This window comes from Aspergillus piperis (assembly GCF_003184755.1).
Source record: "Aspergillus piperis CBS 112811 unplaced genomic scaffold BO85scaffold_12, whole genome shotgun sequence".
Classification (NCBI taxonomy): domain Eukaryota; kingdom Fungi; phylum Ascomycota; class Eurotiomycetes; order Eurotiales; family Aspergillaceae; genus Aspergillus; species Aspergillus piperis.
This window is the reverse complement of record NW_020291602.1, coordinates 19,827-42,855: the sequence shown is the minus strand read 5'-3', so window position 1 is coordinate 42,855 and position 23,029 is coordinate 19,827. Positions and strand designations below refer to the sequence as shown.

The 23,029-nt window shown below is 48.5% G+C and overlaps 8 protein-coding genes across 8 annotated transcripts; 6 read left to right on the top strand and 2 right to left on the bottom strand.

Moving 5' to 3' along the window:
• Positions 1–337: 337 nt before the first annotated feature.
• On the bottom strand, positions 338–1,351 carry BO85DRAFT_489127 (uncharacterized protein; the record flags this gene model as incomplete). The annotated part of the gene is made up of 2 exons (XM_025663582.1): positions 338–462; positions 1,186–1,351. 2 exons carry the CDS (start codon positions 1,349–1,351, stop codon positions 338–340), a joined length of 291 nt encoding a protein of 96 aa, XP_025514246.1.
• A 1,754-nt stretch (positions 1,352–3,105) lies between these two features.
• BO85DRAFT_469591 (plasma membrane H(+)ATPase) lies at positions 3,106–6,484 on the top strand. The gene is made up of 5 exons (XM_025662339.1): positions 3,106–3,511; positions 3,578–3,801; positions 3,861–4,505; positions 4,605–5,514; positions 5,600–6,484. Exons 1-5 carry the CDS (start codon positions 3,112–3,114, stop codon positions 6,373–6,375), a joined length of 2,955 nt encoding a protein of 984 aa, XP_025514245.1. The 5' UTR covers positions 3,106–3,111; the 3' UTR covers positions 6,376–6,484.
• A 737-nt stretch (positions 6,485–7,221) lies between these two features.
• On the top strand, positions 7,222–7,847 carry BO85DRAFT_521042 (uncharacterized protein). Its single transcript, XM_025665183.1, has 2 exons — positions 7,222–7,484; positions 7,543–7,847. Exons 1-2 carry the CDS (start codon positions 7,374–7,376, stop codon positions 7,711–7,713), a joined length of 282 nt encoding a protein of 93 aa, XP_025514244.1. The 5' UTR covers positions 7,222–7,373; the 3' UTR covers positions 7,714–7,847.
• A 447-nt stretch (positions 7,848–8,294) lies between these two features.
• BO85DRAFT_489124 (uncharacterized protein) lies at positions 8,295–8,663 on the top strand (the record flags this gene model as incomplete). Its single annotated transcript, XM_025663581.1, has 1 exon — positions 8,295–8,663. One exon carries the CDS (start codon positions 8,295–8,297, stop codon positions 8,661–8,663), a length of 369 nt encoding a protein of 122 aa, XP_025514243.1.
• Positions 8,664–9,534: 871 nt separating this feature from the next.
• Positions 9,535–10,452, top strand: BO85DRAFT_497013 (uncharacterized protein; the record flags this gene model as incomplete). Its single annotated transcript, XM_025663975.1, has 1 exon — positions 9,535–10,452. One exon carries the CDS (start codon positions 9,535–9,537, stop codon positions 10,450–10,452), a length of 918 nt encoding a protein of 305 aa, XP_025514242.1.
• A 1,635-nt stretch (positions 10,453–12,087) lies between these two features.
• BO85DRAFT_497010 (amino acid transporter) lies at positions 12,088–13,672 on the bottom strand. Its single transcript, XM_025663974.1, has 2 exons — positions 12,258–13,672; positions 12,088–12,202 (listed from the first exon to the last, which is right to left on the bottom strand). Exons 1-2 carry the CDS (start codon positions 13,620–13,622, stop codon positions 12,143–12,145), a joined length of 1,425 nt encoding a protein of 474 aa, XP_025514241.1. The 5' UTR covers positions 13,623–13,672; the 3' UTR covers positions 12,088–12,142.
• Positions 13,673–17,848: 4,176 nt separating this feature from the next.
• BO85DRAFT_47853 (class I SAM-dependent methyltransferase) lies at positions 17,849–18,956 on the top strand. The gene has a single exon (XM_025662903.1). It carries the CDS (start codon positions 17,926–17,928, stop codon positions 18,829–18,831), a length of 906 nt encoding a protein of 301 aa, XP_025514240.1. The 5' UTR covers positions 17,849–17,925; the 3' UTR covers positions 18,832–18,956.
• A 442-nt stretch (positions 18,957–19,398) lies between these two features.
• BO85DRAFT_497005 (alpha/beta fold hydrolase) lies at positions 19,399–20,322 on the top strand (the record flags this gene model as incomplete). Its single annotated transcript, XM_025663973.1, has 1 exon — positions 19,399–20,322. One exon carries the CDS (start codon positions 19,399–19,401, stop codon positions 20,320–20,322), a length of 924 nt encoding a protein of 307 aa, XP_025514239.1.
• Positions 20,323–23,029: the final 2,707 nt, after the last annotated feature.

Genomic DNA, 23,029 nt, shown 5'->3' with positions numbered 1-23,029 from the left:
TTCATGCTGTGATAGATTGACGCGTAATTTGTGGCTTACATATTTAATATACTCCGTTTATTGATCATGTTACCATATGGTGGGATACCAAAGACTTCATTAAATCGGCCTGCGATATCAAACCCTCCGCCCTATAACTACGGACCCGTTGGCCGATCAGATGTTTCAGCCAAAGAATGACAGTCTCATGGGAGTATAGCCTTCCTAGATATAATGAGCTGTGACTGGCTCCACTTGTATCCTGTACGCTCTCCAGTGTCTGGGTTATCATGGTAAGTCATACGGAAAGCGTATGCCAGCCACGCCTATGCGCAAATATTTCCAGGACAGCCATTGCCTACATGAAAATCCTGGCTTGGCCAAAGTCAATTAAGGGGTTTTCCGGGTTCAGGGTCTCGAGGGGCTTGCGCACGTGGAGCGTACGTCGCACATGGCCGCCATGTGTTGAGCTTTTCAAGAAGTCTAAATTGGTTAGGCTGAGTTATTAATCTGATAGGTACTCGCTAACAAGTAAAGACATTGTACCATGGCTGCTCGTCATCAAAGGTTTCCGCAGACGACACTTGCAGTACCAACAAGGTAATTTCAAAGTAGTGGCTTGCCTTGAGCCTGATGAGACACAAGGTCGTCTGAGCTCTTTCCTCAGATGCTATGTGACGCTATCTAACACTGTATGTTGGGAATCTTCCTACGATATGAGACAATCTCAGGCTGATCATCTTGGCTATGGTTATGGTTGGAGTACAACAGAAGCAGTTTATGTCATGGGAGATAGTCGAAATTAGGGACGTACAAGCATCATGATCATCATGAAAAATAGAAATACCACAGATAACTACTAAACACCATTACCTCTGGATACATTTGAATAGCTCGCTGCATGTGTGGACAAGATATCACCGCAGCAAGCGACCCGCTATATGTACGTCACTCCAAGTACACGCGCTGCGCCTCCGCCCCAACACAGTAACGCACCTGCAGACCTAATAATCGCAAATAGTAGTTAACTATACCCTACATCACTTCTCATCACAAGCGTATCAATTTAGCTATTAAGTAAGAGTTCCAAGATACCATCCTCAACACTCACGCCAGGCGCACATTCCAAAACGGGTATAACGACAACGTCAACTGCCCACTAATCCTTAATCTCCGTTATTTCCCATTCTGCCCTCTCAGCCTGACGGTTCCGCCATGCTTTCTGAATGATGAGGCCCAAAATCCCGCAGAGCACGATGAAGACCACGACAAAATCCAGAATCACACCGGGCTCTTCACCAGCCCAACTGCGCTTGCCGATGGTTTTGTGTGACAGGGCCGTAGCCGATCGGGGGAAGTTGATGGCTGGCATTGTAAGCTTCTTGTTCGAATGTGGAGGAAGATCGTTGAATTGGTAAGAAGCTGTGCGATGAAGTCTGCTTTGATATGATCTGCGTTATGCTTGGAGTTCTGTGTGGTATCTACTAAGGGTGTAGTACTCACATTTTTGTGGCTGGAAGGGAGTGAAGAAGTACTACCGACCAGATCTGCTATGTCCAAGAAGAATAGACGGGATAAGTGTACTAAGAGGATTGAAATTGGACCGCAGCTTCAGAAGTGTAAGCTGCCTATTGATACCCCAAACGTGAAAAGGTCAATCTAGTCTATCCCAAAAAAATACCTTGGCTATCCCACGATAATATGTAGCAGTCCAGTCCCAATGGTCAAGCAAATCTCTCACCACCCGAATTACCTTCCCGTTCCTTGACTGCGTGATTTTGTCATAGCGCTCATATCACGAAGCATGCTGCCAACGAAATCCAATAGGATATCATATTATAGTGATGTCAGCATGCGCTCCTTGAGGGTGTGAGTAGTTTATTGGCGAGGATATGACAGGGGAGTATTCCGCGGGGCAATCGCGGATTTCTCGGAAGCTTGAGACCGGTTTCTTGCCAAGTTGATGAAGGTCGGGGGGCCTATCATGGAGCCCAACCCCATATGCCGCATATCCGACAGGGTCGCATTGGTTGGTGCTGGCAGGGGTTCGGTCCGTCGGCATGGCGGGATCTGGCCGTGGTTGAGAAAACGGGGCACGGATATGGATGAAGGACATGCTTGGATTAGGTCTAGATCGTTGGTTTAAAGAACAAAGGGGTTGCTATCGCATGACGATGTATCGCGGGAGTTGAAGGCGAGAACTCTTCAATTCTATAGTGATGTTACAGTCATACTACCCTGTCTTTTTTGAAGTTGTACTCGATTAAAGGGGGTGCCTGGTAGTTACTCCGACCCTATTTGCGTCCCGTCTTTCCCATCCATTTCGTGCGTGTAAAGGGCAATGACGGGCGTGGCGATAACACGGGCCTGTGACAGAGTGGGTCAGGACCAATCAAGCTTTTGACCTCCGCACAGATCGTCGACTGACTCGTACCTTTTGCCGAACATGACATCAACAAAGCTTCATCTGACCTCTCGGGGCGTTATACTTCGTAGACAACCCTCGGACCGGCTGAGGTATTTTCAAACCATCTTGAGCCTCATCCCGATGAGCAGTAGATAGCAGTATCAAGTGAGATCGTGAGATGGTGGACAATTCCAAGGGCACATTGAGGTATTTTCAGATCACTTTGGACTGTAAGCAATGACCGAGGATCATTGCCAGCGATCCTGGGCATCATTGTGCAAGTGGAGCCACCGCTACAAGCTTCACGCCATCTCCTAATAAAACAGCCACTCGTAGATACAGTCAACGAAAATCTCTAACTCAATTTGGAATGGCCAAACATTACACAGTATCAGCTCAGGCGTACAACCCAGTGAGACACTTGCAGTGAGCATGCATCATGCAGCACGCGACGTCATGAGGTATTTCAGCTTTGTATCTCCGAGCTTGCCGATTTCCGACCGGACAGTAAGCAGCAAAACAGGATGAGCAAGGATCCCAGTAAAGTTTTACTAAAGACCGCCTATATTGTCTGCGTGTACAAAACTGCATGTCGTTCCCTGTTCCTGTCCCCTTAATTCCCGAACTCCGTCCACGGTGCAGTTGGTTGGACCTTCCGCGCTACAATTTCTCTCTTCTCTTTCCCTCCGAGTAATATCACCCACGGCTGCGCCATCGCCCTCAGTATGTCTACTAATGGCGACGTCGAACGCGATGCCAGTTCGCGCCGTGCCTCCCGATTCTCCAGTCGGTCTGCCCGGTCAGATACGAAACTTGACGAGTATACCCGGCTGGTGAAGTTCATGTCCACGTACCGCGAGAAAGACGCGAATGATCCCGGAGAGGGAGAAATCCGCGAAAGCCGGGTGTGGTATGCGCCATGGAAGAAGAGAAGATTTCGCTGGAAGCACGTTGGGTCGTCGCGCGAGTTCCCGGAAGAGTGGCGCCTGACTGACATTCATCATGGGTTATCGGGGTCGGAGGTCGAGACGAGGAGACGGTCGGCAGGGTTCAATGAGTTGAGCTCAGAGAAGGAGAATCCGGTTGCGAGGTTGTTGTCGTACTTTCAGGGACCAATCCTATATGGTGAGACATGAGCATCGGTTTGGTTACTGATCTGGTGATTTGCATATGCTGACTGTTGTGCTTTAGTCATGGAGATTGCGATTCTACTTGCTGCGGGTTTGAAGGACTGGATTGACTTTGGTGTCATCATTGGCATTTTGTGCTTGAACGCGGCAGTTGGCTGGTATCAAGAGAAGCAGGCTGAGGATGTGGTTGCCAGTCTGAAGGCCGATATTGCCATGCGCAGTACTGTTGTGCGTAACGGGGAGGAGCAGGATATTTTGGCACGGGAACTGGTTCCTGGCGACGTGGTAAGCATATTCTTACGAGATCACTTCGGCAACCAGGTGCTCATGTTCCGTTCCAATAGATCATCGTTGAAGAAGGTCAAACTGTCCCCGCCGATGCAAAGGTGATCTGCGACTACGACGAACCCGACCAAGGATGGAGTGAATACCAAAGACTGCGGAGCGAAGGAAGATTGGAAAAGGACGCCGAAAAGTCCAATGACGAGGAGGGCGAGGATGACTCTGACGACGATGAGAAAGGCTATCCTATCCTGGCCTGTGATCATTCTGCTATTACGGGAGAGTCTCTTGCCGTCGATCGATTTGTTGGTGACCAAGTTTTCTACACAACAGGATGCAAGCGTGGAAAAGCCTACGCAGTCGTCCAAGCCACTGGGACGAAGTCCTTTGTTGGTCGCACTGCTTCAATGGTCCAGAATGCAAAAGATACTGGCCACTTCAAGATGGTCATGGATAGCATTGGAACTGCCTTGCTGGTAATCGTCATGGCCTGGCTACTGGCGGTCTGGATTGGTGGCTTCTTCAGAAACATCCCAATTGCCTCACCTGGTGAACAGACTCTTCTTTTCTACACCCTGTCTATCCTGATCATTGGAGTCCCAGTCGGTCTGCCTGTCGTTACAACGACCACCTTGGCGGTCGGTGCGGCTTACCTTGCGAACAAAAAGGCTATTGTTCAGAAATTGACTGCTATTGAGTCACTTGCTGTAAGTATTACTAGGGGCATCTTCTCTTTTGTCCTGAACCCGACTTCTAGGTTACCTCTCTTTGTCATATATTTTAGATACTGACAACAGAATAAATAGGGTGTCGATATCCTTTGCTCCGACAAAACCGGAACCCTAACCGCTAATCGCCTCAGCATCCGGGAACCTTTCGTATCCGAAGGAGTCGACGTAAACTGGATGTTCGCAGTCGCTGCTCTCGCTTCTTCTCATAATGTGCGCTCGCTCGACCCCATTGACAAGGTGACCATCCTCTCGGTGAACCAATACCCCAAGGCAAAGGAAATCCTCCAACAAGGGTGGAAAACTGAGAACTTCACACCCTTTGACCCTGTCTCGAAACGAATCGTTGCGAATGTCTCCCTTAATGGTACCCGCTACACTTGCACGAAAGGAGCGCCTAAAGCAGTCCTATCATTGACCAATTGCTCAGAGGAAACTGCAAGAATGTACAGACAAAAAGCAACCGAATTCGCACAGCGTGGTTTCCGGTCGCTTGGCGTTGCTGTTCAGAAAGAGGGTGAAGAGTGGACCTTGTTAGGCATGCTGCCTATGTTTGATCCCCCTCGTGATGACACTGCTCAGACTATTGCTGAGGCACAAAAGCTAGGCATCAAGGTTAAGATGCTTACGGGAGATGCTATTGCTATTGCAAAGGAGACGTGCAAAATGCTGGCTCTGGGCACGAAGGTCTACAACTCGGAGAAGTTGATCAGTGGTGGTCTCAGCGGCGCCATGGCCGGCGAGTTGGTAGAAAAAGCAGATGGATTCGCAGAGGTCTTTCCGGAACACAAATACCAGGTTGTTGAGATGCTCCAGGATCGTGGTCATCTTACAGCCATGACTGGAGATGGTGTCAATGATGCGCCGTCTTTGAAGAAAGCAGACTGTGGTATCGCGGTCGAGGGTGCCTCAGAGGCTGCGCAATCTGCATCGGACATTGTGTTTCTGGAGCCAGGGCTTTCAACCATCATCGATTCCATTAAGGCCAGTCACCCCTTGTTCCCATCCCACAGTCACAATTGGTCCATCCTGACAAAAGCAGGTCGCCCGCCAAATCTTCCATCGCATGAAAGCCTACATCCAATACCGAATCGCGCTCTGTCTACATCTAGAAATTTATCTCGTAACGACAATGATCATCCTGAACGAAAGTATCCGTACCGACCTCGTCGTCTTCCTAGCCCTCTTCGCCGACGTGGCTACTGTAGCAGTCGCCTACGACAATGCCTCCTACGAACTTCGCCCTGTACAATGGCAACTCCCCAAAATTTGGGTCATCTCCGTCATTCTAGGAATTCTCCTCGCAGCAGGAACATGGGTGATCCGCGGCACGCTGTTCCTTCCCGACGGCGGCATCGTCCAAAACTGGGGCTCCATTCAAGAAATCATCTTCTTGGAAGTCGCCTTAACAGAAAACTGGCTAATCTTCGTGACCCGTGGAAGCTCAACTTGGCCATCTTTACCTCTCGTGGCGGCGATCTTGGGTGTCGATATCCTTGCAACTATCTTCTGTTTGTTTGGGTGGTTCTCCAACCGCGATATGATTACCGATCCGTATGATCAGTATATCAGCAAAGAGACGAGCAATGGGTGGACGGACATCGTCACAGTTGTGCGGCTGTGGGGGTATTGCATTGGGGTAGAGATCGTCATTGCGTTGGTCTACTACGTTTTGAATAAGATCGCCTGGTTGGACAACTTGGGCAGGAGCAAACAAAGTAAAGGGGATGCGGCTATTGGGAATGTGCTTGCTCATATGGCTAACTTGTCCCTGGAGTTTGAGAGGGGAGAAAATGGCAATGGGAGGGTCTTTTTGGCTTCCGGTAAGGAGGAAGAGGAGGTTGATTAGGTGTGCTAATGTGTTGATGTGGTTGGCGGTGTGATGGTATGATAGTGTTGAGTATTAATCACAGAATGGTGAGGAACATCAATGGGGATGATGGCATCTACATAAACATCTATCTTACTATAATACTATGTCAATTGAATTACTTCTCAAATATTCTGAATCACTTCTTCCCATTTCTCTCGAACAATGCCACACAAAGGATAAACACTGAGGGACAATACTGGGCCGAGAGACCTTCTTAGGATAGCTTCGAATTTAGAGGGCATGTTTCCCTTTTTTGAGGGGTTTTGTAAAGGCAAGGCTACGTCAAATCCTGAGAAATTGCCTTGTCTACTGAAGGAATTTTGTCCCGAACCACCACGGAATTCCAATCCTTCGATATGAAACAAGTCCAATAAGTCACAAATGACTAGTTGTCGATCAACGCCAAAGTGTTCACTAAGCTCCTAAGAAGATTGTCGCGACAGGTGATCCACCGCGATTGTGGGTCTAATGCTTGCTAAGCTACGGAGGATCAGAGGCGAAGGATCCGAAGGATTCGGACGGCATCTGAACGCTGTCACCGAAAGGCCCCTGAACATGAATGCAGGCGGGCCGGAACATTATCGGTAAAACATGTTATGTAGCTAGTGGATAGCTAAAGTTATGTAGAGTGGGTTGAACCACTATTAGGAAGGTTGACGATCCTGACGACACTTATCACCTTCCTCTAATATACTCTATGCACATGGATCCTCTATATCGCCCCGTAGAAGTTACCTTTTCTAGATATGGGCAATTAAGAACCACTATACCCATATTCAATCCCTTTCGCGGTGCCCTAGGGTTGCCGGGGAACTCGTCCGCATGATCCTGGCACCCCGAAATCCGGGAAAGAACATATAAGGGCGCCCTTTCCTGTCCCTTACAAATAGACTTATCCACTAAAACATACAACTCAGTCAACCAAGACACCTGCAAAACCCTTTCAAGACTCAGATCCAAACTCACTATTCATCATGGTCCGCCTCATGGCCCTCGGACTCTTCCTTATCAGCGCCCTCACCGCGCAGGCCTGCACGTACTGCCAGTGCGAGTTCAGCGACAGCAGTCACTGCTGCGTATACTCGGTAAGTACTGTCCCACACAGCAATACTATTTCCGAGAAGCTAATAAGCTTTCCTACAGGATGCAACCATCGGAGAGTTAGACTGCACCAGCATCTGCGCTAAAGCTCATCGGGCCGACGGCGTTAGCAATGCGGATGGCACAGCCGGTACTGCGTGCAATGCTGGGGGTAAATATGAGTGTATTAGTGCTATTACGGCGCAGGGTCGGACGCCTTGCTACACTGAGTGAAGGATATGCTGGTTTGGAGAGGTACTTTAGCGGGATGTTAGTTACATGGAGCATGAAGGACGGTACAATCAGAAGCGTTGGCTTGATGAGAGAGATGTTGTACATTCAGTGCCTCAAATAACTCGTTTATATCTATAGCGTTCCTCATTCTTGCTGTAAATGTGTTTCTTTAGGTTGAGCCTACGGGGAGAACCATAGTCCAAAGGAATAACCCGAGAACATCTGACCCAAAAAATATTTTTTCGGGTACGCAGCATACGGAGTACTGCTCGTTCATCTCCCCAAATCCTACTGCCTATATGGCAAGAAAAACAGTCTAGAACCAGCCATCTCGTAGAATGTCCATTATCATCGAAACTATTTCCCGGGAAGTGGTTTCTGGATTAGGTAGTATAGTATGTAGTGTATTTATAGAAAACACTCTTTCCAGGACTATTATCTTTAAACCTCAACACGACCTGACAGACATCGCACAGACCGCAAAAGCTTACCACATTGGCTCCCGACCTCCTTGAATGTAAGTCTTCTTCCCACACACTAATACTCGAGACTAACCTACCACAAAGGAACACTAAAATTATATGGCCAACATCAGCATCGTGGAAGCCGACCACGAAAGGGTCGAATTCCCCACCACAGCCAACGGTCTCCCCACCGGATTCCCACCAGTCTTAGCACGACGTGGAGCGCCCGAATTCATGTGGGATCAAGACATGTACATCATACGCCATATGGCAGAAAGGCTCTCCAAAGACCAAAGTCGAGAGATATTCCTGGTCTGCTTCACGTGTGGGCTGTCGATTTGCTTCTACGGTGCCGCGGTGGATCGGTTTAATGATCGGCTGCAAACCTATGTTGATGGGATGAATGCGAGGTATGCGCCGTATGGGGTTGTTTGGGAAATGAGATGGGTTCCATATTGTGGGACTTTTATGTCTTATGAGACTTAGCTGTTAGGTGATGTGCATTGGTAGGGGATGTGTGAGGAGGGGGGGTTGGAGGTTCTGGTTCAGGAGCTGAAAATAGATACCTAGCCAGTATTGGGCGAGTTAATGCTATGTGTGTTCTCTTATTATTGGCTTATGCTAGGTCTCAACGATGCGACATAATTGCGATAGCCCTAAAGAGAGGAACGGTGCATGGAATCCTGAATCAAATACCTGGATGGAATGCAAGAGAGACGTGGTCGGATTGACAGATCATATGATTTGGTTGAAACTTTCTCGTGAACTTTTATTTGGTTACGAGTGAGCACCTTAATTACCAACTAATAATGTTCTTTGGAACCTAGTGGGGTTGCCTCCCTAGCTTAAAATTGCTCGCTTCGGGACCATTGCCCGGATGTGGCGGGTCTGGAATCCAAATCGCCGGGAGGGGTCGTTGTTGGTTCCAAGCAACATGTCAACCCCGTTAACGATAAATTTCGGTAAAGAGAACCTAATTTTGTGCTTGCACGATCATCGGCTCCGACTTCCATTGAGCTGTCAGTTGACCAGGCCAGCCTCTGAAGCTGTTCTTTCGTATCATGACCTGGGCGACCAATAGCTCTATGGCAGTTCAATAACATCGCGGCGGTGCATATAGTTTTCATACGTTTTACGATCGTGCCCAGATATGAGGATCTAGGCGCAGTCTGCCACATGTCAGAAGTATCAAGTTTGTTCGTCTAATAATCAAGGGAAAGACTCACTGAGAGAACCATAAAAGACCGAGCATAGCATGACAGCCACAAAGCCTCACCCTTACAACTTCCACCTTTACACTCCATGATGAACGCCCACCTCAACCACGCCCAAAAACAGTCCCTCTTACTCACCCACTATGGATACTCAATCCGCCGACCTCCACGAAACCACAACCACTGAAACAAACTCCACCGACTCCCAACCACCAAATTACCAACCCTTAGAGCGTCTAATAGCCATACCCCGCGTATGCAATCTCACCGATCGACTCCTAACCAATCTCCCCTTCATCCGCGCCTACACCGACATTCTAACCAACTTTGGGATCCCCGAGGAAGTCTTCCTCGATTTCATCGACGAGTTGAACATCATACAGGCCGGACACACAGCCCTGAAGTACATGCAAAAGGCCGGTCAGGTCATCCACTTTGCTGACCATATCGACCCCACGAAAATCACCACACTTCTGGGACAATGTTCGGACCTCACAGCTCGTCTCATCCACATGGCATATATCAAGGGACCGTTTGCGCGGAGGACGGCCTATCTAAACAGAGCAAATCGGCTGCTGTTCCATCCCAAGCATCTTGAAGTATCGATCGTCAGTGGGAAGCAGCTGAGGAAGATACTAGGCCTTCATCCGAAGTTTCCGCTTTGTGCGTCGCTATGTCCGCGGTGGACCGTACCATCGAAAACGGACCTTGTTCAGGGCGTGCGCTCAAGGGTTCGCGTACCTGGGAGACAGCTATGTCAGCTTATCGACTATGTTTATGACTTGGATCTTGCGGCGGAGGCGAAGAGGGGATGGAGCCAGGAGAAGGGAAAGGTGCGGAGGGATGCGGCGAAGGTTGTTCGGGATTGGCAGGTCGTATCAGAGGTTCAACATGAGATCTGGCGCGGCGAAGCTATCCTGTTATATGATATGGCAGGGCAGACTGCAGATCTGAAAACGAGAAAGAAGCTGGTGAAGAAAGCAAGAGAGACGGATAAGGAGGTGAGGCATACGGAGAAGATTACTTGGCTTGTGGTGCAGAATTGGCAGGATTCGGCGTAATGGCGCTTTGGTTTGGCTGTACATGAGTCTGTCATAGTTGTTAGGAGTTAATGACAATGGCATACCTCTTGTTCGGTTGTTCAATCCTAAGGGAGCGTTAGGGATGCGTGCATTCAAAGTGAACTCTGACTAGTCTTATCTTACACTGGCGAGGTGCTTATTGAACGGGGTTCTTCAACCGAACGTGCCTTCCGAGTACGGGCTGTGCTCAGATACGCCTCTATGCGCTGCATCTACAGCACCTAAAGACTAAATTGTCTATTCGACTCCCACATGCTATTCTTCGAATATTGGATGTAGGCCATCTACTGCATCAATATGGTTGTTTTCTGGTTTACATGGTGGCATGAACAAGCACATTTTCACGTAAACATGAATCGCCGATGCGCCCATTTTAGAAGGGTCTTCGATCGGCGACCCAAATATATCTGGTAAAAGTACCTATGGATTTAGTTGCAAAGCATTTTACATGTTTCCGAAGAAACTACAATCGCGCACTTGCTGGGGAGCTCGGTACCATGGATTGAGCTCGGGAAGCGGAGTTCTAAGCCGGCCTTGCATGAGCTCCGGTTCATGTTCGGAGAGAGGCAATTGATAGCACCTCCCACTTCTTAATCTATATAGTATAATAGAGGGTAACGAACTATTGCAGCGGCATTTGGGGGGAATAAACTACTAGAGCTCTTAGCCTAAGGATAGATAGCATCAAAACGTACGAAATAGGTCGACCATGTACTTTTGAGCCGAGTACTCCCCTTTTTCGTCATGACTTTCTGGCACTTTCTACATCAAATGGCGAACAATTTTCGAGATAGCTACGTTCTAGCCATTCTCTCCTTTACGAAACCTTACACTATATGAAATTAGCTCCGCGACAGTTTACTCAACTGAATCTTCAATTCGAATCACGTCCCCACTCGAGTTTACATGAATAAAAAAAGGTAGCCCACTATGCTTTTTCGCTATCCTCAATTTTCTTTGGCATACTCTATTGGAAGAATGGCAATTAGGTTCAAGCTGTGGATCATTTCAGAGATCAATTAGTGGCAGCTCTGCCGTAATATATATTAGTAGTAAGATAAACAACTATTTAGGAATATATATTCCAAATGATAATATGAACCCAGATATCAGGTTCCTTTTTGAATTCGATGCTCCATAGAACAAGGTAATAGCGAGTCATCATGAGATGGTCACAGTGAGCTCAACAGTTTTGTTGTAGGTGAGATAACGTCTTTGATCATGGCGTATTGCGAGTGTGGTCGTCTATCAATTCCGGAACGGGGTCGAATTGAAGTGTGAGTCAGTTGTTATTATGAACAGAGTCCGAAAGGTAGTATGGTAAGTAGGTTGCGGACCAAGAACAGATAAGAATCACTGCCTGAGTGATGTTCGTTGTTGACATGTGGCGGATTGAAATAACAAGTGACATAAGTCAACACAAAGAATCTCAAAGTAAAGGCTGTCCTGTCCTCTGCATCCCGCTTCAACAGAGCTCAATATATGTACAGGCAGCTGATATACAGTTTTTTCTTTTCCAACGATGCAAAGCCAGTGTGGCGGTTATCATGTCTTCGTGAGATATGACAAGTTAGACATTCCAGATGGCATGGGAATCATCAAGCCGAATGGCTCGGTACAAGGGTCTATTAACATGTGTGGACAATATATAATGATGAAAATAAAGCTTTTATGAAACATCACCACAGGTGAAAGGGCTGTGGACATCACCTTCGCGGTAATTAAGTCGCTGTTCAATATGATTAGTGAAAAGTTAGTTGAGGAGTTGGGGGCAGATAACTTACTATATCCTGAATACTCGAGTACAGACCACCAACAAGAACAATAAGACCAAAGATAAAGACAAACAGATTCACCAGACTGGTCAACAAGTTCTCCTTGGAGTACCATGGCCCCTTGCGGATGAGGACATACCACATGATCGGGGGAAGGTAGAAAGAGAAACCAGAGGTGAACAATGCCGATGTGATGGAGAGAAGATCATCGAAGAACGGAATAGCCTCTGCGATGACCCACGAGATGATGGTCAAGACAGTGATCACAGTAAGCCACGTAATCCAGCCCTTGGGCGTGTTGATGTACTTGGTCACACTGTTGGCGTAGATCCGGCCGTGAATCAAACGTCCAGCCACGATGGTGCAGATAGCGCCCGAAATAAAGATGACCGGAAGGGCAATGCCGAAGGCGACCTTGCTAACGAGTGTGCCAGCTGAAAGCAAGGCAGGAGACTGGACATCGGTGCCCACGAAGGCGTAGATAGTGGCGCCCGTGACAGTGTAGATGACGATCTGAAGGATGCCAAGGGACCAGATGGATTTGGTGAATTCCCTAGGGGTATGCATCTCGTCCATGAACGAAAAGAGGCAGCTAGCGAAGGTGTACGCAAAGACAATATTGCTGATCGCGATGAAACCATCTGAGAAGGTAGGATCGCCCTGCGGCGTGGCCGACCAGTCCACAGCTGCCAAGCCTCCGGTAGAATCAGTACCCCGGATGCCAGTAGCGATGATAGTGATGCCAATGGCTGCCACGATCGAAACGAAATCCACGTAGCCGAGCCAGGCCATATCGGCAAAAGAGGACGGGATGGAGAGCAAGAGAAGAATCACCGCGGACACCACGCTCCAGACAACGGAGCAGATGCCGCTAGACGTGATATGGCGAAGGGCAATGGTGCCGGTTAAGCAATTGGAACCCGTCAGGAAGATCAGCTGAAGGATCAACATAAAGGTGAATAGTTCCCGACCCCAGGTACCCATCAGCAAGGCACCCGCATCACCATAATCCCGAACAGCCGGGAAGGCGAGCTTCACCTGCCCAATCACGTACGAGGTGTAGATGGCTATCAAGCCAATGCCAACGCAGCAGATAACGCCGGCCACCATGCCGAGAGATGCAAATGCGGAAGGAATAGATAACGATCCTAGGCCAATGGCCTCCACAATGAGCATGACCGTGAGACCCCTCCAGCCGAGGCGATGATACTTGGCTTCTCCAGCCTCGATAATCTGCTGTTCCCCATCGTCCACAGCGTCGGGCAGCTTGCCATCAACCCAGGCGTTCAGCTTTGCGGGGAGTGGCTCCTTGTTGGACTTACTGCTCCCATTGCCGGGGAGGTTGGCCTCTAAATTGCCAATTGAAGACTCCATAGTGAGCTGAGCCGTTCCGAGCTTGTACTGGACGCAAGACAGGGGAAGCAGCAACACATGAATAATCGAATCAAAGCTTGAATTTTTGTGGTGACTGTAATTCGCACCTCCCAGACATTGACATCGAGTTTTCACCGTCCGTTACCGCGGGGTACTGCTGTCCGAAACCTGATTACTCCCCGCCGTTGCATCAGTCACCATTGAGGCCCGCTGATTGGGTGGGGAGCGGGAATCATACCATCTGGGTCCAACATTGACCAATTATGGGTTCGCGGGAAACTCACGCGTATTCCGCTTTCAACCCTTCCGCGAAGGGTTTCCCTGCGGAAAACTGTGAAATTTTTGCACTGGTGGGTTCGAGTTGACGTAGTTGCATGTTCAGTCTGTCTCCTCCACAGTAGCCACTTCATAATCGCCAGTGAGCTTCAAATTATCATGCCAAATCTCACGTAGGCATGAACATTATTACAGTAAATGTAGCTTTGGCTTCTGCATCAATTACATGGAAGCTCAGTCTATAGTGTTTGGCTTGTCCAATCTTATGACGCTGTGCGACGGGCGATAAATTATATTCCGTCGGAATCCGGACGTGATTGGCAGCCTCCGATCTCGAACTGCCAATCCGATTTTAGAAGTCTTGGCGCCGCAAGGGATGATCGTTTGCAGCCTCAAGCCATGTGGGCGCCACCCACCCCAAGTTGTCCACCTGACCTGTCATATCTGATCCGCGGGTGGTCCATCTGGGGCATTCTATACAAATTCGAAAAACATTACTGGAGTGCGACAGTAAGATTTCTGCCATAATACAATCCATCCAGTAATACAAATGCTGCCTAGCGACTGTCGTGTTGATTTTAGTCTAATAGTATAAGGGGCTGTGTATCCTTTACCTAATCCCTCTAGCCCAGAAACCCCCGCATCTCAGGGCTAGTAAAAGGTGGCTATGGGTGACAATAGGCTTCGTTGTTTTATAGAAAAGAGAACCTTGGCTGGCTAGCCACGAGAGATTGGAAACACTAACAGTGATAGCCGACGTTCGAGTGAGTCCTTTACTCTGGTACAGGCTTGGTGACAAAGTCGGCTCCACTACCTTTCATGAAGGCGATCTCATCGTCATTCTTGCCTTTCATCACACGCATGTAATGTGATGTCTGGCTCCACTTAAGCTTATTTATATACTTGTCATGACGTGCCAATGAAGGCGCAATATCAGAGGCCTTTCGAATTTGTCTACCGTTCCAGACTACCATTTCGTGCTGATATAGCTTTTCGGCAAACTCTTCGATGCTGGTTTTTGCGATCGTCAGAGCCGGTTTTCCTGTTACCTCGCTCCGTTCTTTCCGATCAACTCCAGTTGGTCCAGGTTTATTTTCCAAATTCGCTTTCTCCGTTCCAGGGACAATTAGAGGTAGTATAAACTGATGTGACTGCGAGATTTGAAGGCATCATTGATGTGGGTAAGATCTGCAAAGCTGAGCAGATGCGAATGATCCTTTTGCCCTTCCTCTACTGTGTGTTTTACTACGATTTCTGTCGATACTCCCTATATCTTGCTCTATCTTCTTGGGGCAATTCTGAAAACCCATATCATTATAACTTAGACTACCCGTACCCGCACTGGCCTAACCGGATTTTTGTCGGACCAACTGAGTACAGTTTTGCTACAACGCAGAAATCAGTGAAGATGACCCTTAAGGCAAATTATGTGCAAGTAACGCTCCTCAGCATTGAGAAAGACGCAACAAGCCCAGAGCTTTGCCACCTGTCTTTCTTTTCTCAAGTCCGACTTATTACTAGCCAACGGCAATTTCGATTGCGTGGTTGTTCACCCCTATCCATGATCCATCCTAATATGGCACTGCATCTATCCCAGGGCCGAAATCACTTTCTGTTGCATCTCTTCTGAACCCAGCATGAGTCCTCCATAGATGAGCTTAGTGGTCCACAGGAGCTTATGAGAAGTCTCATGGCGCAACATATCTGTACGAATGGCCTTCGACTACCAGTCCATTGGTACACGCTCCTTCAGCGATAACCCAGATGTTTGGATGTAAAACCGCTTTGTCTGACTTTCCGGGAGCTTTCTCACCCTTGACAAACAGATTATCTGTGTCATTGATGATGTTAGGGCATAGAAGAAAAAGTACTGGGATGAAGACCTCTATACTGTGATCCAGATGCTGTATCTGATCAGTCAGAACGTGCATGTCTGGCTATTGTGAAAGCCTTTATCACAGCCCGACCGAGAGTACATACATCGAACGGATGCTTCCAGTCATAGATCGACTTTTGCTGCAACGTGGTGTACCACATGGTGCTGGGCCGCTGGAACGGAGAATCCATGATGTTTTTACATGGATAGGTCGGCACTCTTCTTTAGACAAAGAGAGCAGGAAGGCCCCGAGGAAGAGGTTTTGGCGAATCCGACCAGCCTCAAGTTAAACCATTTTAGCACTTGCACAATTTCATGGCCCTGATATCATGATTCAGCAGCTGTGGAAATATTGGACTATCCAATAAATGAAGGTAGTAGTGCTTGACTTCAAAATAAGACTTCTGATGACAATTCAGGCCATATCGCCACAAGCATGCTACTCGGCAAATTGTTAGAGGCGGAGTCTACCACCAACGGGTCCGGTCAGGAAATGAAAGGTATCCATCAATCCGACAATCCAACTTTGAGTTCCATAAGCATTCCTTCGTTTCTCTCCCCCCACTTTGTCATAGTTTCTTGGCTATTAGGTCTAGGCGTCCCTCTAGCAGGGGTTGGTGCAGGCCGGCGGGCAGACAATCCAATCATGTAGGTGCTGCATGCCGGGTTCCCCTCACCTCGCCTCACTTATCTATCGTCTTATTGTTGATGCTTCCTCCCACTTAAATCATCTAGTGATTGTGGATATTCATCTACGCCAGTTATTACTACGCACTGGGCAATACCATCCTATATCCCAAGATGATAAAGACAGGGAAACGGAAAATAACTACCAGCGGCTGCTATATCAAACAGCACACTCCAGTCATTATATCTTCGACCCGATATACTCAAGGTTGAAAGACTTTAAGGTTCGGGCCCCCGTTCCTTTGAACTGTGGACCTGGAATGCGGTGGAGAATATGGTAAGGCACCTGGTCATTGCTGGAGGGGCTGACACCACGCACGGACTTTGTCGGTTGTTTTTCTTGAGAACAATGGCATATTAACAACCCCACCTTCGTAAGTCTCCTCTAAGCTAGCGGGGGCAGCACTATACACAGCTTTGGATGTTGGCTTGGGACGGTGTGATGAGCACCACTGAGTGCGGTGAAGTGTTTTGAAAAGATCCAACGATACTCGGGTCTGGCGGCTTCACCCATCCATTCTTCGCTCGATTACACGTCCACCCCTCCCGCACCCCCCTTCTTTCTTCACACCCTCAAGTTATGATCCTTTTTGATTGATTCATACGCCGATTCTGGCTTGGTCACCTGCAGCTCTTCTCGTATTTGATGCTGTGTGTATACGCTCCGTGCTATGCCATCAGTCAAATGCGGTTATCTTTTGCCAAACTCTTGTTCTGCTGGCTATGTCGCCTCTTGCGCTTTATTTTATGCGCTCATTTGTGGGGGATAGTGCTCGGGATTACCTCAGGTTGTCATGGATACCCCGGCTTGTTCAATAGTTCTGTAGAGTATATCTGAGTAAACAGCGCCATCAGATTATTCTGGGGTGAATTGGAGTATCAAGTCATAGCTATGTTTATGTACAGCATCAGTGCCATGTTTATCAAATTCCTAATTGCCCAATCACACTTAAGTCTATTTCCTCACCAGCAGGCCGCGCCAACCCCTCATCTGAAGTGGGGATGGTCTCTTTGTCCTGGAGTGCCCTATGAAATATTGACACGCTGACCTGCATCGTCGGCTGTCAAAAGAGGGGCGGGAACCGGGAGTATAAGGGCAATTCCAACTGGATGAGCTCCATACCAAGGTCTGTGCTCTCGGGCGTAACTGAGTCATGATTCCTGTCATGTCGGCTTCTAAACCGACCTCGAACGGCCGGTACAGAGGTCAGTGAGCGGTGATCAACGAATCAAAAAATGCTAGCATACACCAGCTTGATTTAGGCTACATCGTATAAGCATTAATCCGGCTGAGGAATAGTACGCCTCTTTTACACTCCCCAGTAACGGGCAAATGATGCGTCTCTTCATGAGCCTAGAAGTGTGTTAGGGTATCAACAACGAAATATTTAAGGCCGAGCATGCGCCGGACTGAGCACATTCTTCTTCCCATCCCAAAAAAAATCCTCCTTGCACTTGGCCAAAATGACCGTCACTTCCCATATCGAAAACTACAACCAGTACACGTACTGGACTTCTCCAGACCGGAACTTCCGATCCTCTGCCCGCTTGCACCTCCAGCACTTCCTCTACCAGAACACCACTGGCTATCTCCTAGAGCCCGCAATCGAGAAGGCCGTGACCACCGCCCAGCAGCCTCTGAAAATTGCTGACCTCGGCTGCGGCAACGCCATTTGGCTTACGCAGCTACACACCGAGCTATCGAGCAAAAATATCACTGCCCAGCTTGACGGCTTCGACATCAATCCTATCCACTTCCCGGCGCCCGCCTACCTGCCCTCCTCGATCTCGCTGCAACAGCTAGACATCCTCGCCAATCCCCTTCCTGCCCACCTTCTCGGCACCTACGATGTGGTGCACATCCGCTCTTTTGGTAGCACTGTCTCAGGCACCGATCTTCTCATTCCCACACTATCCGCGGCCTCGTCACTCCTGAAACCCGGTGGCTACTTGCAGTGGCAAGAAAATCGGGGCGACATATTCCTCGTCGAGGCACCAAACTCCAAGATCCCCACTGCAGCCTGCGAAAGCGTTATGCAGGTGCTTAAGGGCGGTCTTAAAGCCAAGGGCATCAGCTACGCCTGGATTGACGAGCTCGATAAACCCCTGACGGAATTCGGGTTACAGAATGTACGCCTTCTTACGCACGATAAGCGCAAGATCGACTACAAGGCTTGGACTGATGCGTATCTCATGGTTTTGGAGGACCTGACTCCTTTGTTTCCAACCAAGGCTGATGCTCCCAATGCGCCTCTGTCCCGTGAGGCTTGGATTGAGATGTTTTCTGCTGCGGTTAAGGAGACGGAGAAGGGTGTTGTCTTTCATCAGAACCGGATTATGACGGCTGTGGGGCAGAAACCACTTGCTTAAACTTCGTTTCGCGTCCTTGAGAAGATATTCTCTATCTAGGCTCACTACCTGGATGTGTCCAATTGAACTTCTGTCATTGTTATCTATCTTTTATGGCTATAATAATCAATTCGTTACTCGTACAATTGTTGATGACCTCCCTCTTTGAAGCCCGGTAGCATATAGGAGTCCACAATGTAGAGGGTTCTTTAGCTCGTGAGGAGTTGGTCTTGTCCTATTATCTCTGGCTCGTGATGGACATTGTATCTGCCAATACCTCTGTCACAAGACGTAATAGATATAGGCAGTCTATAGATCATCCCATTTTACAGAGACACTGAATCTCAGGCCACATATGGATGCGGAAACCATAGTATCTTTGAAGCATCATCCTACAAGCTCAAAGGGGCCTATCGGGCCATCAACTCGACTAGTCAATTACTAGCCCCGTAAATGAATGACTCACTAGATAAGCACTAATAATATAAACAAACTCCAATGCTGAACCAATTCCCTCGTCTTTCTCTATCGACTTCCATCATCCCTCCCAAAAGTTCATCTTTATCTCTCTTTGCCTGCCACCGCACCATGGACCACTTCAATCACACAGCCAGCATCGGCACCCACACCCTCAGCTACGCCCTCCGCGGCCCACCCCGCCAACCCAACACTCCGCTCGTAATAACCCTGACTGGAATTACCAGCAGCGCTTTAGAATGGAGCGCCGTATGCCGTCACCTCTCCACCGACGCATCCATCCTCCTCTACGAGCGATCCGGATACGGCCGCAGCGAACCGTCCCCAAACCCACCCGACTCTCTTACCATCATTAACGAACTCTGCCATCTCCTTGATGCCGCAGCCCTAGCCCCGCCATACCTTGTCATCGGACACTCCTGGGGCGGCATCCTGGCGCGGGAATTCCTTGCCGCCCGGCCAGACGATATATGCGGCATGGTGCTCGTAGATCCAGTCCAGGAGCGTATGATGATGGAAACGTGGCCGGATCCTAGCATTGCTGCTGTCACCGATGGGTTGGATTACATGGATGTTGTTGGGCTGGTGCGCGATCGTGTGTTGACTGATGAAGAATGGGACGATTTGATGGCTGAGGAAAATAGTGAAAAGCATGCGAAACAGGCGGCACTAGAGATGCCATTTCTGCAGGTCAGTCGGGGTGTACTAGCAGAGAAGGAGCAACTTGTTCCTGGGAAGGATGTTATGAGGGGAAAGCCGTTGAGTGTGCTGGGAGGAAATTCAAAGAGGGATCATGAGCTGTTGTATGAGGCTGGTGTAGCCAAGGGGGGAGGTACGGATGCGCAGCGGGAGAGGTTCAGGGAGTACCTAGCGAGGTGGAAGAGGTGTGAAGAGGAGTTTCATCGGGAGTTGTTGAGTTTGTCGAGTGTTGCGCGGTATTCGGTGACGAAGCGGAGTGGGCATAATATCCAACTGACGGAGCCGGAGTTGATTGCGGATGAGGTTCGTTGGGTGTTGAAGATGATTCGTGAATGATGTGGTACGCATTTTGTTTCCACTTGGGAGAAGACCCTGCTGGTAGAAAGATATTGCTTATCAGGTCCACAGGGGTTGTCTTGGCTGAGCGCAGATACTCGGCATAGTGTCTTTGACGCAAAGAATACGGAAAGTTCACGATCAACCCCATGCTTTTTCCATGTCACAGATTCGCCTGCGCCACCGCTATCTCAAGCTCCTGTGTAGGGGGGTTGTTGGTCGTAAGAAGTCACCCATTATTGAAGTAAACGTGAGACGTGGCTCTTCCGTGGGAACTGGCAATGACGCACGTCAGTATAAACCAACGGTGGTGACGATGATACTATGAGATACCATGTTGCTGCCCGTGACAAGCTCAAGCAACTTACATGGAGCTTCGACTGCAGGCTTTGCGAAATTTCGTCACAATGAACTAGACATTTATAGAAGGAGCCAATCTGGCAGAAGAGTGCATTCATGCTGATCCGTTGCTCGAGAATTCCTGGAGGAGTGAAGCGTCCAGTCTGCAGCAATTCATATTAAATCAGGTACGATAAATTGATGAGGCATTCACTGCAGCCAGGCAGCTGTCAGCTGATCCTTCGCCTCTTCTTCCTGCGTGGCCTCCGACCACCACCTCAGCCAATCAACCACTGAGCCCCTTGAGATCTAGATAGATCAAATCCATATATCTATGACCCTTCGTCTTGACATAAATCTCTTCAACGATCTGATCAAGTGAGCCACCCATCGGTTAGTCTACATGAATACCGTTGGCCTGAAGTGAGAAATTGTAAATTAATTTTGCCATAAGCTGTCGAAGAAGTTTGTACATTCAGTAAAACGACTTTCAGAAAACTGAAGAAAGAATAGCTATCTACAGCAACGGAACCAGGCCACTTTATTATCACGGTGGCCGATCATACATCCGGTAAGTCTCTTTCACCTCTTCCAGCTCCTGTTGTCAACTTCTTAATCTATCTCAAACCTTCGCGGGAGCCCTTCAGTCGTTTCTACTAACTTCGTTGGCAGGTTCCATCTTTGAAATAGATGTCCGGTTCTGGAAGCGGTTTTGTCACGTGACTAAGCATGGGAGGCCAAGGTCTCACAGTTGGTGGGCGATCGTGTGTTGACTGATGAGGAAGTAAAAAGAAAGGGGGACGTAGGTACACGCAGACGGGCCATCTGGTGTCCTCGACAAGAAGACGAAGACGATTGTATGCTGGGGGGGGGAAGAAGCAAGATGAATAGAACAACAACAGAACGAAGATGGGCAGGTTTCCAAAGTTAGAAATCGCAGGACCAAGACTGGTTTTGGGAGGAGAAAAGGAAGAAGAGAGGAATTCTCAGAGAGAAGGCTGGAGCACAGAAGGGCCATCTGGTGTCCTTGACAAGCAGAGGAACAAGGATCCATATCGGTGTGGGGGGGAAGGTAAACCAAGACAATTATAGAACAGTAGAAACAGTAAGGACTCTGAATCAGTAGTGGTATGAGAAGGGGAAAAAGACGAATAGAGGAATTCATAAGGAGAAGGCTGAGGTACACGCAGACGTTGACGAGCAGAGGAACAAAGATCCTGTCGGCGCACTAACCGCTAGACCAAAAACGATATATCGCGTCTAGTCAGACTAGCGACGGAGAGATTACCGTCCCAACAGATCCATATCAGAGAGGGGTCGGAGATAGAAAGAAGAGCTGGACAGGTAAACCAAGACGATAAGATGATGGTATGGTGCGATGAACAGCAGAAACCGTAAGTATGCTGACTCGGAAGTGGTATGAGGAGAATAAAAGGAAGAAGAGAGGAATTCTCAGAGAGAAGGCTGAGGTATACGCTGACGGGCCATCTGATCTCCTCCACAAACAGAGGAAAAGGAGATGGGGGAGGGGGCAACAAGACAGAGAATTAAGGCAATTTAAGCAAAGAGACAAAGTAATAGATGTGAAAAGGCAAGGGCAGCAGCAAACCGACAGCGCAGAACCACAGACTGAGAAACGCGCAGACGGGCCATCTGGTGTCCTCGATGAACAGAGGAAGACAAATTCATGGTATTGGAGGAGGGGAGGAAGAAGCAAGACAGGTAAACAAGGAAATAATAATAAGATAATCAGGAGAAGCTCAAGCAGAATAAGCAATTGAAGCTGATCCAGAAGTGGTATAAGGAGGGGTGGAAAGAAGAAGAGAGAAATTCTTGAAGGGAAGGCTGGAGCGCAGACGGGCCATCTGGTGTCCTCGACGAACAGAGGAAGACGAGTTCATGGTATTGGGGAGGGGGAGGAAGAAACAAGACAGGTAAAACAAGGAAATATAAAATATTCCTGAGAAGTGCAAGCAGAACAGCAATCGGATCTGATCCAGAAGTGGTATGAGGAGGGGAAAAAGAAGAAGAAGAGAGAAATTCTTGAAGAGAAGGCTGGAGCGCAGACGGGCCATCTGGTGTCCTCCACGAGAAGGAGGCAAAGAGGTAAAGAACCAAGGCAAGGTAATAGCGATGAATGTGAGTGTAAGAACATCAACGTGGCATGAACCACAAGTAGTATGAGGAAGCGAAAAGAGGACTTGAGAGAGCAAGAAGATGGCACAAAAGAGCGGAGTGTAGAGAAAGAAGGAGGAATATCATGAAGTCTAAGGAGTGTCTGTAACTCTTCCCCAACCTTTTCCCCTCCTCACAGCGGTCAGAAGTATTTTACCATGTCCTTTGATTCCTCCTTCTCATCCCTGTCTCA

Excerpts from the sequence above, each read along its gene's own strand:
- BO85DRAFT_469591 (XM_025662339.1), top strand. The coding sequence starts at position 3,112 with ATGTCTACTAATGGCGACGTCGAACGCGATGCCAGTTCGCGCCGTGCC. Across the intron at positions 3,802-3,860 it reads AACTGGTTCCTGGCGACGTG|ATCATCGTTGAAGAAGGTCA; the intron begins GTAAGCATATTC and ends CCGTTCCAATAG. Across the intron at positions 5,515-5,599 it reads CATCGATTCCATTAAGGCCA|CCTACATCCAATACCGAATC; the intron begins GTCACCCCTTGT and ends ATCGCATGAAAG.
- BO85DRAFT_521042 (XM_025665183.1), top strand. The coding sequence starts at position 7,374 with ATGGTCCGCCTCATGGCCCTCGGACTCTTCCTTATCAGCGCCCTCACC. Across the intron at positions 7,485-7,542 it reads GTCACTGCTGCGTATACTCG|GATGCAACCATCGGAGAGTT; the intron begins GTAAGTACTGTC and ends GCTTTCCTACAG.
- BO85DRAFT_497010 (XM_025663974.1), bottom strand. The coding sequence starts at position 13,622 with ATGGAGTCTTCAATTGGCAATTTAGAGGCCAACCTCCCCGGCAATGGG. Across the intron at positions 12,203-12,257 it reads ACTCGAGTATTCAGGATATA|CGACTTAATTACCGCGAAGG; the intron begins GTAAGTTATCTG and ends CATATTGAACAG.
- BO85DRAFT_47853 (XM_025662903.1), top strand. The coding sequence starts at position 17,926 with ATGACCGTCACTTCCCATATCGAAAACTACAACCAGTACACGTACTGG.